Source organism: Crocuta crocuta, unplaced genomic scaffold, assembly GCF_008692635.1.
Source record: "Crocuta crocuta isolate KB4526 unplaced genomic scaffold, BGI_CrCroc_1.0 scaffold168, whole genome shotgun sequence".
Lineage (NCBI taxonomy): Eukaryota > Metazoa > Chordata > Mammalia > Carnivora > Hyaenidae > Crocuta > Crocuta crocuta.
Window position 1 is genome coordinate 1,847,160 of NW_027532591.1, and position 14,889 is coordinate 1,862,048.

At 36.5% G+C, this 14,889-nt stretch overlaps 1 protein-coding gene across 11 annotated transcripts in view; it reads right to left on the minus strand.

Moving 5' to 3' along the window:
* Window positions 1-14,889, minus strand: part of AGBL4 (AGBL carboxypeptidase 4) — a 1,406,556-nt gene that overhangs the window by 708,650 nt on the left and 683,017 nt on the right. For 10 of the 11 annotated variants that reach the window (XR_013338939.1, XM_077779716.1, XM_077779717.1 and 7 more), the window contains one exon: window positions 5,334-5,428. Coding sequence is in view for 10 of the 11 variants with exons in the window: in XM_077779716.1 (XP_077635842.1) it covers window positions 5,334-5,428 (95 nt within the window). In the remaining variant the exon portion in view is untranslated. Of the gene's footprint in view, window positions 1-5,333; window positions 5,429-9,915; window positions 9,933-14,889 lie in introns of those variants that run through there. The other variant, XM_077779719.1, reaches the window with a different exon arrangement.

The following is a 14,889-nucleotide window of genomic DNA, read 5'->3' on the forward strand; positions in this document are numbered from 1 at the left end:
TGCTCCTGTTTAATTTCTTCAATTTCTTTGCAGTGCCTTCAGAATCAAGTCCAGCTCTTCACTGTGGCTTACAAAGTTCACTTCAATCTCACTCTACCTACCACTCTAGTCATCTTCTATTTAGAATTTCATGTTCCAGGGGCATCTGGGTAGTTCAGTCAGTTAGGTGTCTGACTTCAGCTCAGATCATGATCTCACAGTCTGTGAGTTTGAGCCCTGCATTGGGCTGTGTGCTGACAGCTCAGAGCCTGGAGCCTGCTTCAGATTCTGTGTCTCCCTCCCTCTCTGCCCCTCCTCTGCTCATGCTCCTCTCTATCTCTCAAGAATAAATAAATATTTAATTTTAAAAAATTCATGTCTCTATCTTATTGGCCTTTGCTCATCAAAGAAGTAATGCTCTTTCCATCTCTTGACCTTCAAACACATTATATTACTTCACACATGTCCATACCTACTATGATCTCACTTCTTTTGTCTTAGTTCTCAGAATAACATGCTTAAGGAAAGTATCTTATCCCTGGAGCAGCTTAAGTCTTAAATGCTGAATAGTTTCGACAGCATGCTGAACTCCCCGTGTTGTAACAGTTATCATACTTTATTTTAGTTGTATGTTTGATGTCTAGCCCAGTAGACTATGAGCTCTATCACAACAGGAATTTGTCTCTTCCTACTATTTTGTTCTGACACCCTGCATAATTCTTGGTCCATTTTAACTACTAAGTAAGGATATATTGACAGGGAGAAGGAGGGACAGAAGAAAGAAAAGGAGGGGAGGAGAGAAGGCATAATACTTATCCAATCAGTCTTGAGTGAGTCAAGAAAAAAAAAGAAATGCCCAGGGAATTAACTGAATTAATAAGCTATTTGAGACTTTTTAAAGTTATCCATTTCTGTGGAGAAATGGGCACCCTCCTACACTGTTGGTGGGAATGTAAACTGGTACAGCCCCTCTGGAAAACAGTGTGGAGGTTCCTCAGGAAACTAACAGTAGAACTCCCCTATGACCCAGCAATAGCACTGCTAGGAATTTACCCAAGGGATACAGAAATGCTGAGGCATAGGAGCACATGTACCCCAATGTTCATAGCAGCACTCTCCACAATAGCTAAAACATGGAAATAGCCTAAGTGTCCATCAACAGACGAATGGATCAAGAAGATGTGGTTTATCTATACCATGGAATACTACATGGCAATGAGAAACAATGAAATCTGGCCATGTGTAGCAACATGGATGGACCTTGAGGGTGTTATGCTGAGTGAAATAAGTCAGGCAGAGAAGGACAAATATCATATGTTTGCACGTATAGGAGGATTAGGAGGAACTTGACGGAGGAACAAGGGGGAGAAGAAGGACAGAAATGGTGGGGGAAAGGGAGAGAGGCAAACCATGAGAGACTCTTGAATGCTGACAAAAACTGAAGACTGATGGATGTGGGGTGGAGGGAGGGATGGGCATGGAGGAGGACACTTGTGGGGATGAGCACTGGGTGTTATGTGGAAACTAATTTGACAATAAACTATTTGTAAAAAAAAAAAGAATTTGCAAAAACAATTTTAAAAAAGTAGAAAAATAAAAAAAATAAAGTTATCCATTTCATATGTATTTCTTATAAAAACCACAAGAAAGCTATTTTGCATTTTACAGTAAGGAAACTTAGGCTTAGAAAAAAGATGTTATAGGTCATCATGTTATATCTTTCATCTGGAAGTTCATTTCCTTAATTTTGTTTATGTCCCATTTCCTTGAGATCTAGCTGAAGTACCAAGTGCACTCAAAGCTTCTCCTTTACTCTCTATAGCCTTAATCATGTAGTTTTCTTCCTCTTCTCTAGTTCCACAGCATACTTTACATAACTCCCTAATGTTTATTTGAACAATGGTCCTCATACTGTATTTATTTGTGTTTCACTTCAATTTTTAGAAAATAAAATCTTAAAGAAATAATCCACATCAGATTATTCATATTATCAGATTCATATTATCACCCCAGAACCTAGTACAAAGTTATATGCTCAGTAAAATTGTGTTAAATGGAAGCCACCTCTGAAGTTTAGTATAATCTCTCAATCTACTATAATAGACACATCAATCAGAAAAGTCATTCCAGATCTACCAAAGGTCATACAGCAGTATGCAACTCCCTGCTTATTTGTGTCCGCTTTTTCCACCTTCCCCATGCATACAATATGGGAGGAACAGTAAACTTGGTCTCTGGCTAATGCTATTACTTACTGCTTAGGCTTAGTTTCTGCTTAAGTAAGAATACAGATTTTGTCTGTTTTGTAATGCGAGTTCCTGCAGTGGCTATCACAAAGCACTTTCAACCTTGGACAATATTAAAACATATTAATGAATTGTGATTGCAGAAACTTGAGCCCTAACAACCAGTACTTCTTAAGAAGTCTAATATGGAATTAAAAATAGAGTAAATTTAAATAGGTAGAAAAACTGCTGAATATTCCAACTTCAACATTTTGTTGTTAGGTATTCTCATTTTATCTCCACAAGGTAGAACAGCCTTGAGTGGCCACGCATTTGCACAATGGCTTTTTAGTTGCTTCTTTTGCTCATCTGGTTTCTACAACTAATTGATTTCCAGACCTGTACTTATGCTTGAAGGCATCTTTACTTGACATCAGTTATGACCCCAATAACAGAAGTGAAGAAGAATGTTATATTTCACCTTGAAAAGGTGAAGAAAGTACCGTTTCCTAATCTGGTATATATTTCATCCAAGAAATTTAGAATTTTCAATATTTGTTATGAAGTAAGAATTGTTTCAATGTCTGGTTGAAATATTAAAGGAAGTGAAGCCCACAGGTAAGAAAAGTATCAGAAACTTGTCCTTTTGTTTGGTTGCTTTGATTTGGGGGAAACTGGGGTTAGGAAACACTAGAGGAGATATTCTAATACTGGGATCTATAATGTACTTGTCAGTCTTGAGCTAGGCTGTTGTCTAGAATCCTAAATTGTGGTGCATTCCTCAGGGCCAATAAAATCTAATATTAATAAAGCCAGTCATATACACTTTTTGTGTTGGCCTAAGAACATTTAGAATAATGATTATTGCAAGACAGGTTCTGGCACAGGTAACTGACACAAGTAACAGAATCAAGTCCTAGGCAGAAAGCACCAAAGGGGCAGAAAGAATCCTTGGAGCAAACCAGTAGCAAGCAGGGTAACAATTATGGCAGGAAAAGATCAGTTAATAAAATTCTAAAAAGAAAGTTCCCTTTGAGAACAGATCTTTCCTGTCATATACATAGTGTGTCCTCAACATGTAGAATAGTACATGGTACATTAGGATAATCAGTAAAATCCTATTAAGTAAACAAATATCTCAGTCTGGATTGAAGAAAGGGAGCTACGAAGGAAGTGAATAGCTTTCCATCCAAAGTCTGGGGATAGCAAAGTAAAAAAGACAAGAGATGAGACATACCAACAACCTGATTTGCTCTGGTACTTTGTGACTTACTGGCCTGATGAACTACAATAAACTCAATTCTGAACATTTAAACTCTTTCAGACTATTAGAGAAGCCCAATGACTGGATAATGGCTGCTGCTGAGAGCCTGCCAATATTGGATAAGAGCACTGACTTAATCCTCAGGTATTATAATATAAATGCTATGACTCATTAATATTTCAAAATCTTGTCAAGAGCCCTGACAGAGAGGCCCCAAATGATAATCCATATGAAACAAAACAAAACAAAATGAAATGATTAAGGCTTAAGGATTTTAAAAGCATGAAAAAAGAGAAGACTCCAGCAATGAACAGTTGGGGGAAAGGCATAGTAATTACCGTTGCTGTGTTAAGATCCTAACACAGAGGCTCATAAAAGAAGTACAATGTTATTTTGAGGGCCCTCAGGAGCAGATCAACAGTGATGTCCTTTTGTTGGCAAGGTTTGAAGTACACATCTACACATACACCTATTAGCAGAGAGACATGCTATATTATTATCCACTGGGCTGAATTCAGAAACTCAAAACAAAGGCTTATCCCTTGCCCAGATCCCATTGTCAAAGGAGATCCAGGAACAGCAGTATAGTTAACTTGGTACAGCAAAGTAAAAAACAGGCCCAGGAAGATATTTTTATCTTTTAATAAACAGTTTTCATTATCATTGAATGCCTACACTTTCATAAACCTGAACCTCTTAGCCCCGCATTTATAGAAAATTGCCAAGTATTGTTTGTAGATAAAAGCACAATTCAATATTTATGAATTGCTAGTTTTCTATAAATATAGACATTTGGAGATGATCTTCTCACTAGTCATTAAAATTTGAACAGGGATCAAAGCTAGAATAATATTAACAATTCCTCGCATTTGTATAGTGTTTTACATAATACTATTAATAATAGATGACATTTATTGAGAACTTAGCAAGTGCCAGGCACTTTACATGTAAATTCTCATAACAAATTCATTTTAGTTCAACAAGCATTCAATTAATACCTACTGTGTGATAGATGAATAACACTGGTTTCTGTCTTTAAAAACTCTCATTTCAGTGTATTTAATCAATGTTTGTTGAAAGAATGAATGGATGAATGAAAAATTAATTGGTCTGAATGGTAGTATGAGGTAATAAAAATAACACAGGCTCCTCCTTTAACTATTTTTGGTCTTGAGAAAGTACTTAATCTCTTGTAGCCTCTATTTTTTCATCTGTAATATAGGAATTATTTAAACTGTTATGATAACAGTGACAGCAAATGTAAAACATCTGAAAATAGGCTCTCCATAAGTGAGAGAAGTCATCATCATCATCAAAACCATAATTATTACTATTATTAAAGAAGCCTATCAAACTCTCTTCACCCTCCTATAGCAATGGGATAAATATAACTTTAACATCCACAAAGCACATAGCCATCTATATAAAAATACCACAAAAAAAAAAAAAAAACAAGCATAGCAAGAGAAAACTACTAAATTGTAGTTCCCAGTGCTCTGCTGGTTACTGTACAACATCTATGCTCAGGCTAGGAAACAAAACAAAACAACACAGAATCAACTTCAATTATGTGTCCTAAGATACCATGATAAAAAGCCAACAGGACAGGAAGTTTACCAAGTAACAGACTGAACCTTCCTTCATAATGGAATGCTGGTCACTCCATATGTGGAACTATCTTCCCTATTCCAACATTCTAACATTCTCAAAGAACAGTACATAGAGGCCAGAAAATGGCCATCAAGAAACACATCTTACTCCTGTCAACGCCAGTGAGACTAAGCCCTAGACATCCAGCACATAAACTTTGAGACCTGGGTCAAATTCTCCAACCAGAAGTGGATCCCATTCTGTCGGTCACTCACCATTTGGGTCTGCTAGTAGATTTCACCATTGGGGCCATTCCATCTCTATAAAGACTCTTGGTTTTACTGAAGTTAACAATGTTGAAAATGACTCTCTGAAAGAAAGGGAAAAGTTAATCAGAAGACTATGCTATGCAAGTTGCCTTTTCCTGCTAATTAGGAACGGAAACAATAAGCACGGTTAAAGGAAGCCATATGGACTATTTGCCAACAGTATAGTGACAATAAACGGTGCCCACAGAAATTCAATGTTTTAATGCCAGCTTAACATAATAGTCAAGAGCACAGACTCTGTAACCTGGAAGCCTCAGTTTTAATTCCACTCTACCACTCTCAAACTGTGTGACTTTGCCAAGATACTAAACATTTCTATATCTCAGATTCTCATATGAAAAATGGCAATAATAACATTACCTAGGATTATTAATGATAATTAAATAAGTTAATATATGTACAGTGTTTGGAACCATTCTTTGTACATAGTTAATGCTACATAAGTTTTAGCTATTATTATTAACTGTGCCTCTCTCCAGGATGACCTAGAATTTACAGGGAAATGAATAATAGCAGTATTACAGTAACAGTAGTGCATTTGAAGTTCAAACTAAAGATAATAACTGAGTGCAAAATTGAAGTTAAAAAATTCTGTAACTACTCAGCACCCCTTTTACTAGACCTGGAGGATATATATCCTCTTCTGCACCACCTTTTGTTATCTTCTGCTGTGGCAAGTCATACTGAGCTCAACCCTAATCTCAGCAACAACTCATAGAAGCATAGGTACCTTCCGTTCTCTGGTCCTCAACTTTAAAATAGGGAGTGGAGTGTTCTACATGACTAAAGTCTTTCCAGGAGGGTAGTATAGTTAAGAGACAGTTTTTGTTTTAGTAATCAACTTCACTATAAGTGAAGAGAAGAGATGGGGAAAGATAAGAGAATTGGGGTTAAAAGACACCCTGTGACCCCTGCAATAGTCCAAAAAAAAGGTGAGGAGGGATGGAGACCAGAGCAAGGGCAACCAGAAAAGTTGGAGAAAAAGGAAAGCTTTCAAAAGGTTACTATGAGCTGGTTTTTCTATCCATAGGCAAAGAAAGGCAGGGAAGTATCAAAATTCACATATTATTGGGGCACCTGGGTGGCTTAGTTGATTAAGCATCCAACTTCAGCTCAGGTCATGATCTCACAGTTCGTGGGTTTGGGCCCTGCATCAGGTTCTGTGCTGACAACTAGCTCAGAGCCTGGAGCCTGCTTCGGATTCTGTATCTCCCTCTTTCTCTGACCTTCCCCTGCTCACACTGCCTCTCTCTCTCTCTCTCTCAGAAATAAATAAAACATTAAAAAATTTTTAATAAAAAAAATTAAAAATTCACATATTATCTCATTGAGCAAATATTTATTGTGTAAGGTAATATATAATATTAAGTCCAGGAATTTTATGCATTTTTATAAATTTTTAAATATTCTCCTATAACTATACAAAATATTAACATCTCCATTTTATAGATGTGGAAGCTGAGCTCAGAGAGCTTAATTAACTTATCCAAAGTCATGCAGTTAACATGAGTTGATATTTGAATCCAGGGAATAAAAAAGAAAACTAAAATGTCCATGATCTCTGCCCTTCAGTTGCTCACTAAGTGTTGGGAGCCATTCTGAGCCCACTAGTCCAGAAAACTCCTGGTGAGGTTAAAACANAGCCGACACCATCCATCCTTCAGGAACCCCTGGACCTGTCGGAGCCAGCACGGCCTCCAACAACTAAGGTTCCAAAATTCCATAATTCTAACCAAGTCTGTTTTCTAAAGTAAGGGCAAGAATAAATATAATGGTAATTTTTTAAGGCTTTAACATTTTTTTCTTAAAAGAGAAAATCAAAGCTATTTTCTCAGGCCTCATATTTGGGGCTACCATAAAATGCTTTGTTCTATGAAATAAGCTCTTAGGAATAACATGTTTTTCTTTCTCCTCAGAGACATAGCTACTGACCCCTTCACCAGGCATTTCAGTTGCAGACCTCTCTTCTGTCATTAAATTAAGTCATCAAGAATGTCCAAGGCTGTTCAATTATTAATAACATGGACCTGCTTGTTGTCAGTTCAATTACTTCTCCCAGGGTCTTGGCTACTGTCTGATTTAAGTAGCCAAGAAAATCAATATCAAGGGGACAAATGGCCTTTGAATCTCATAGGGCTTATTTCCCCTTTTCTCTTCTGAGATTTTCCAGGTGTCAGATCCATTCCAGTGAACCTGGAAGCCATACTGCACTTTAAGGATCTAGATTAATACTAAATGCAATGAAAATCCAATACAGAAAAAAACATGCTTATGTGAAGCTGGAATAAAAAAAAAACAAGAAAGTAAAATATCTGTTGATCATTAATATCCTACAAAGTTCTAGGAAAATTTCCCACATATTTTAAATATGCTATATTTTTAACTACTCAATCCATAAAAAAGTTGTATATTTTAGCCCAATTTTAGACATGAGGAGATTGAAGCTAATAAAGGACCATAAAGACTATACTTTTTCTATGTCACCCCATGCAAAAAGAACACCGTTTCAAAGAACACCGTTTCTTACCATTCTTTTCTCAAGCATTTCTTTAAATGTATTCCAGTCTATTTAGCAAGGCAACATGTGGCTGTGAGAATCAAAGGTATCTGGCAGCAGGCAGTGCAGGAAATCTTGGCTTTCCATATTTTACACTTCAGTATCTACTATTTACCCCAAATGCATCACAAGCAATGGCATCCATAAGGTAATGGTAACAGCAATTATAATAATAGCTAACAACTGAGTACCTTCTATGTACCAAATTATGAGTTAAGCACTCCTTCATACTATTTCAATGTGCTATATATTAGAATCACCTCATTGTATATTAGAATCATTTGGATAGCTTTTAATAACTACTGATGCTTGGGCCTCAACCCCAATCACAACCTCTGATACCCGATGTATTATCTTATTTATTTTGAGGATAATGAACTTTTTGGAAGAGTGACTATTTACTAGCCATTATTTATGAGTGAGGCAAGTAATATTGAGAGTAAGTAAATTAAAGTCATATAAGTAATAAGTAGTAGAGCTAGAACTTGAAGCAAGTCCATTGACTCAAAAGTAATAAGATCATGGACATTCCAGATAGATATATCTGTACTGAAACCCAGCTCCCCACTAGTTGTGTGAGTTTGGGCAAAATAATTTTTATATTGATTATTTATATTTGAAATTGTGATAATAATAGCATCCTAACAACGTTTTATAAGAATCTCTGAGATTATATAAGAAAATTTCCAAGCACATTGTACCTAGCTCATAAAAGATACTCCATATTTATTAAGACTTCCTCCTTACATTCAATAAACAGGATCTTTTAGTTCATTACTATTTCTTCCTTCCATTCTTTCATTTTTTTTTCTTTTTAGATTTAAAATTTTAATCGAGTATTATTTTAGCAATATGGTCCTTGAGATCAGAGCTTTGTTGTTTTAAAAAAAAAAACAATGTTTATTTATTTTTGAGAGAGAGAGAGAGACAGAGCATAGGCAGAGGTAAGGGCTGAGAGGGAGGGAAACACAGAATCCAAGGCAGGCTCCAGGCTCTGAGCTGTCAACACTTGAAGAACTGCAAGATCATGACCTGAAGAACCACATGATCATGACCTGAGCTGAAGTCAGATACTTAACCAACTGAGTCACCCAGGCACCCTTTGAAATCAGAAGTTTGTAAATAGTGACCTGCAGCACACTGGTAGACTAAGAGTGGATTATAGTTCTCAAGCAGTCATATATTTGAGGCCTGGAGCGCGGTCCATTCTGATGAATGGGTTCATGGTGCTATAAAAGAGTACATGCTTTAGTCTAGGTGTAAGCCATGGAGCGGTCCAGTGTGGCTGGGGGTGTAGTGAAGAGCCTGCCTGCTGTCTAGGCAGTGGACTTGATTCTCTGACTTCACATATATCTGATACTTTTGTCTAATCACGAGTAAATTTCCCACTTAAGGTTGTCCACGCTAGCTCCAGGGACTATTTTAAATAGGCACGTGTATTCTGAAAATTACTGTGTCATCACAATTTTAAAATGTTTCATTATCTAACAATATTTATTAAAAGTTTGCTTAGATTTCAAAGTCATTTGATTTTCAAATGAAATTTCAACATTGCAATTATGAGTAAAAGGAAAAGGAGAGCTGTTCAATGACTTAAATATAATTTCATATAGTTTAAATATTTGAACAGTTTTAAATTTTTTATCACTTTATTGTGTGAACACTTTCTCATTGATGGTGACTGTTAAGAGTTTGAAGAGACTGTCACTGAAAAGTCTCGATTACGAATTGTATATATCCATTTCAGAAAAAAAAGCCTCATATAAAAATGATATGTTCATAGACACAAACTGAAAAGTTTAAATAAAAAATCTGAAGATTTAAAAAATAAATTCAGCATTTGATTTCCACTTTAGACTTAAAATGGAGGCATCTCATTCCAAACATTCTAGCTCATGCAGATTTAAGTTCTCATTTGCTGTCCTTGTATGGATGTTAAAACTTAAGTTCTTAGATACCAAGACCAATAACCTGCTTTTTGCATGTTCTCAAATGTTCCTGTGGTTTCTAGAAATTTGCAGAAGGTTATTTATGGCAGTATTCTCCAAACTTTTTCATGCCTAGGCAAAAAGAGAAAATAATATTAAAGCACACGGAGAAAATGATATTGTACAGAATGGTAGAATACCTGGGAAACATTTGTTGGATAACCACATGAAGTTTGGTGAAAAAAATAAACACATTGTGTTGATAACATTCTTTACATAAAGAGCTCCTAATAAATAAAAAGAAATCCACAGATTCCAGAAAAATACACAGGTGCAGAGAGAAGGTTATTGGTCTTGGTATCTAGGAACTTAATTTTAACATCCATGCAAAGATAGCAAATGAGAACTTAAATCTGCATGAGCTACGATGTTTGGAATAAGATACTTCCATAAATCTAGTACTCTCAAAATGATTCAGTATTCATAGAACTATGGTCTAGAAAGAAATCTTTCACAAGCAGTGGAAGATGACAAAGAATATCTCTATCTATTTCTGGGTTTGGGATAGAAAAAATAATTTACAAAAGTAGGCCAGAAGATTTTTGGGTTTGGGTTTGAATTTATAGTATAGCTTCAACTTAAGAACCCAGGTCAAGTATTTAATATAAATTTAGTTAGGGATGCCTGGGTGGCTCAGTGAGTTAAGCATTGACTTTGGCCCAGGTCATGATCCCAAGCTTCGTGGGTTTGAGCCCCATGTTGGCCTCTATGCTGACAGCTCAGAGCCTGGAGCCTGCTTCAGATTCTGTGTCTCCCTCTCTCTCTGCCCCTTCCCTGCTCGCACTCTGTCTCTCTGTGTCCTAAAAATAAATAAATATTTAAAATAAATTTAGTTACAGGAAAATAGCCTTGGAACACCTAGTGAAAACAATGAAAAGTTGTTTTGAATGCACACATTTCAACCCAGGAACATAAGATTTCCATAAAGTCCTGTGGTGGTTAACATTTTACACAAATTTAAAAAACACATAAGGAAATAATCCACAGTAAAAGTAAGAATCAGCTAGAAAAACAGATAAATAAATTTGGCCGCAAAGAATTTCAAGTTAGAAAACTATCTGGTCAACTATCAAGAAAATACTTCCGTAATGACTAAAAAATTAAAATAGTTTCAAACACATGAAAACAGAACAAAGCACAATAAAAAATGTAAAGCCCAGAAATATTTCCTAAAAAAATTAAACAGAGCTTCTAGAAATGAATTTTTTTACAACAATTGAACTTAAATTCAGTAGACAGGGTAGAATGTAGAATAGATGGCATTTCCAAAACTCAACACGTGTATTAAGAAAATAAAAAGTATGACAAAGGTATGCAGTGGAAAAAAATTAAAATCTACATTATGTATGAGTTTTAGAAAGATAAAATAAACTAGCATTTTCTCAAAAGAAACTGCTACTCAGATTTAAGAATTACAACTCAGTCCAAAGCAGGATTTAAAAAATCTAGATATAGACACATCACAGTGAAACTGCAAAATACCAACAATAAAGGGCATCTTTTCAGAGGAAACCAGAGAAAATATAAATTACCCACAAAGACACAGGAAATTAGACCTAAGCAGACTTAACACCAGCAACATGAGAGACCTGAAAATACTGTACCATCACCCAAAAATGAAGGTAAAATAAATTTTCAGCCAAACAAAGCCTAAGAAGTATAGGGGTTCCAGACCCTCAGTGAAGGAGCTACTTACTGAAGGATGAACTTCAAAGAAAGAAACTGAACACTAAAGGTAAGAGTGGCAAGAAACAAAAGTGAGCAGAGAAATAGGTAAATCAAAATAAAAATTGGCTGCATAAAAATATTATTATGAAATAATAAATTTAAGGGGTGCTAATAAGTTTGCATAAAAGCACAGGTCAACAATAATAAATGTGTTTGGGATAGGGGTGAAGTGGAGGGAGGCAAAATCAGAGTTAAACTAAGATAATGTCTTTATATGGTTCCAAAGGAGGACAGGGATGCTAATGAACTTAAGACATTGCAACAAATAAGCATATGGCAGTTCAAGAGTAATCACTATAATTATAGAAACAGGAGTTATAAATTCCAAATGAGTAACAGGAAAAAGAGAATAAAGAAAACATGACAAATATAATAGAAAGTTTGATAGGATGGAGGACAAAAAGCAAAGAATAAACATTGTATATGGAAATAACAAATAAGATAGTAAAATTTTAATTCCAAATATCATTAATCACACAAATTGAAAATTGATTGATTTACATGTTTAATAATTTTCCCAAACTAATTAGGTAATAAAAATCCACATTTGCCATCTTTCCCAGGGAATGACTAAAATGTAAAGATATTTATTTATACAGTAATGTAAAGATAATTTAAATGTAGAAGGATATGCTCTTAAGGCTGAATAATATCCCATTGCAAATATATACCACATTTTCTTTATCCAGTTATCTATTGATGGACATTGTGTTGCTTCCGCCTCTTCAATACTGTTAATAATGATGCTATGAACCCACATAAGTGTTTATTTTTTAAAGTTAGTTGTATTTAACAAGTCACAAAGTTCCTGAAAATCTGAAAATCAGCCATTCAGACCTGGCACCAGCTGACTTCAGCATACCACTACCTGGAACCAATGAATGGGGAGCACATAAACCTTCCCTTGAGGATTTTTTCTTTTTTTTTTGATGTTTTTATTTATTTCTAGGAGAGAGAGACAGAGACAGCGTGAGCAGGGAGGGTCAGAGAGAGAGGGAGTCACAGACTGAAACGGGCTCCAGGCTCTGAGCTGGCCGTCAGCACAGAGCCCGATGGGGGCTCGAACCCACGAACCGCGAGATCATGACCTAAGCGAAAGTCCGACGCTTAACCGACTAAGCCACCCAGGCGCCCCTTGAGGATTTTAAAACTGAGAAACCATGGGATGATTTAAAGCAAGACTGGGAACTAAGATGGTGGCATAGCGGGAGGACCCTACACTTGCCTTGTCCTGGGAACACAGCTAGAAAATTATTAGATCATTCTGAATACTTAGGAAATTGACTTGAGGACTGATAGAACAAACTGCAGTACTAGAGGGAAAGAAGACGTCACTTCAAGGAAAATAGAAACTGTGGAGACATGGATTGGGGGAGAAACAAATCACAGATGTTGTAGAGGGAAGAGAGCCCTGGTTGTGGAGAAAGGTGAGACAGACTAGAGTGAACAGTGGTAAGCAAAAGAAGACTACTTCCCCAAAGCCACTGGTTGGGAAAATGAGGGGCTGAATTTCATGCGTTTTTGCAACCAATGGGGATCAAAGACGGGAGTTTCAGAGGTCCCTAGACTTGGTTATGATAGTGACCTGAAGATACTGCATTACTTCTGGAACAGAGGAAAGCAAACAACCCGGGGGCAGACTGCTCCATCTGAGGATTGCCTAAGAGGCAAGGGGAGAGAATGTTTGTTCTCTTTGGAGCACATCTGTGAGAGGTGGAATTGCCTCTCTGGGGACAAAAGGACAAAATCATCAAGTACCATTTCCCTTTACTGCCTCACAGCGTAAAACAACTTCAGTGAATAGCACAGTTCCAACCCTGGTTGCCTAACCTGCCCACACCAAGTCCTGTCCCCCTACACTCCACTGGTACTGCTTTTCTAGGGAAAATGTGCCTAAACAGTGAGCCCTAACCCCAGAAGATGAGCCTAATGACCAACAGAGTGGTGCCACCCCTGCAGGCACCCTGTCGGCTAACCTAGAGTTCTAAAGAGATTCAATTCTAGTGGAAATAACATCGGGTCTATTCTAGCAAGCTGACAAGAGCATGCTAGTTAAAGCTCACCACATTCTGGTCAGGGTCCAAAGATTCCCCAAGGCAAGGCAAGGAGAAATTCTGTTGAGGACTAACCTGAAGGATAAACAGCCATAACACAGCAACAAAGTGCACTTTGCCCATACCAGAGACACTTCTTAAAGTGCCAGGCCCTGGACATAATATGACTTCTTATTCATACAACAATTACTCTCAGGAGCAGGAAACATAACAGGCTTTTCCAACACACAAAAGAAGACAGAGGCTTAAACAAAATGCCAAGATGGAGGAATTCAGACACCCCCTCCCATACAAAAGAACAAGAAAAGTATCTAATTGAAACACATAGAAGTAATATGCTTGGTCCAAAATTTAAAGCAACAATCCTTAAAAAGTATCTGGGCTTGAGATTAGCACAGAAGACATCAGGAAGATCCTTACCATAGAGATAAAAGAGCTAAAAAAAAATCAGGCCAACATGAAAAATGGAATATTTGAGATTTAAAATTATCTGCTGGAATAACCACAGGAATGGAATAAGCAGAGGAACAAATAAGTGATACAGATGATAGAATAATGGAAAATAATGAAGATGAACAAAAGAGGGAAAGAAAAATCTTAGATCATAAAAGTAGACTCAGGGACTCAGTGACTCCATCAAGCATAATAACATTAATATCATAGAAAACCAGAAGAAGAGACAGAAAAGGGGGCAGAAAATTTGTTTAAAAAATTATACCAGAAATCTTCCCTTATCTGGGGAAGAAAACAGACATTCAAATCCAGGAGCCACAGAGAACTCCCATCAAAATCAACAAAAGTATATCAACACCAAGACATATTGTAGTTAAATTTGTAAAATATAAAGATAAAGAAAAAGTCCTAAAAGCAGCAACACAAAGGGAGTCCCAAAATTAGATGGGAAGACCAATAAGGTTTGCAGCAGATTTCTCCACAGAAATTTGGCAAGCCAGGAGGGAGAGGCATAATATATTCAGTGTGTTGAATGGGAAAAATCTGGAGCCAAGAACACTCTATCTAGCAAGGTTATCATTCAGAATAGAAGGAGAGATAAAGAGTTTCTCAGACAAAAATAAATAAAATAAATAAATAAATAAATAAAAAACTAAAGGACTTCATGACCACTAAACCAGTCTTGCTAGAAATATTAAAGGGATTCTTTAAGTGGAAAAGAA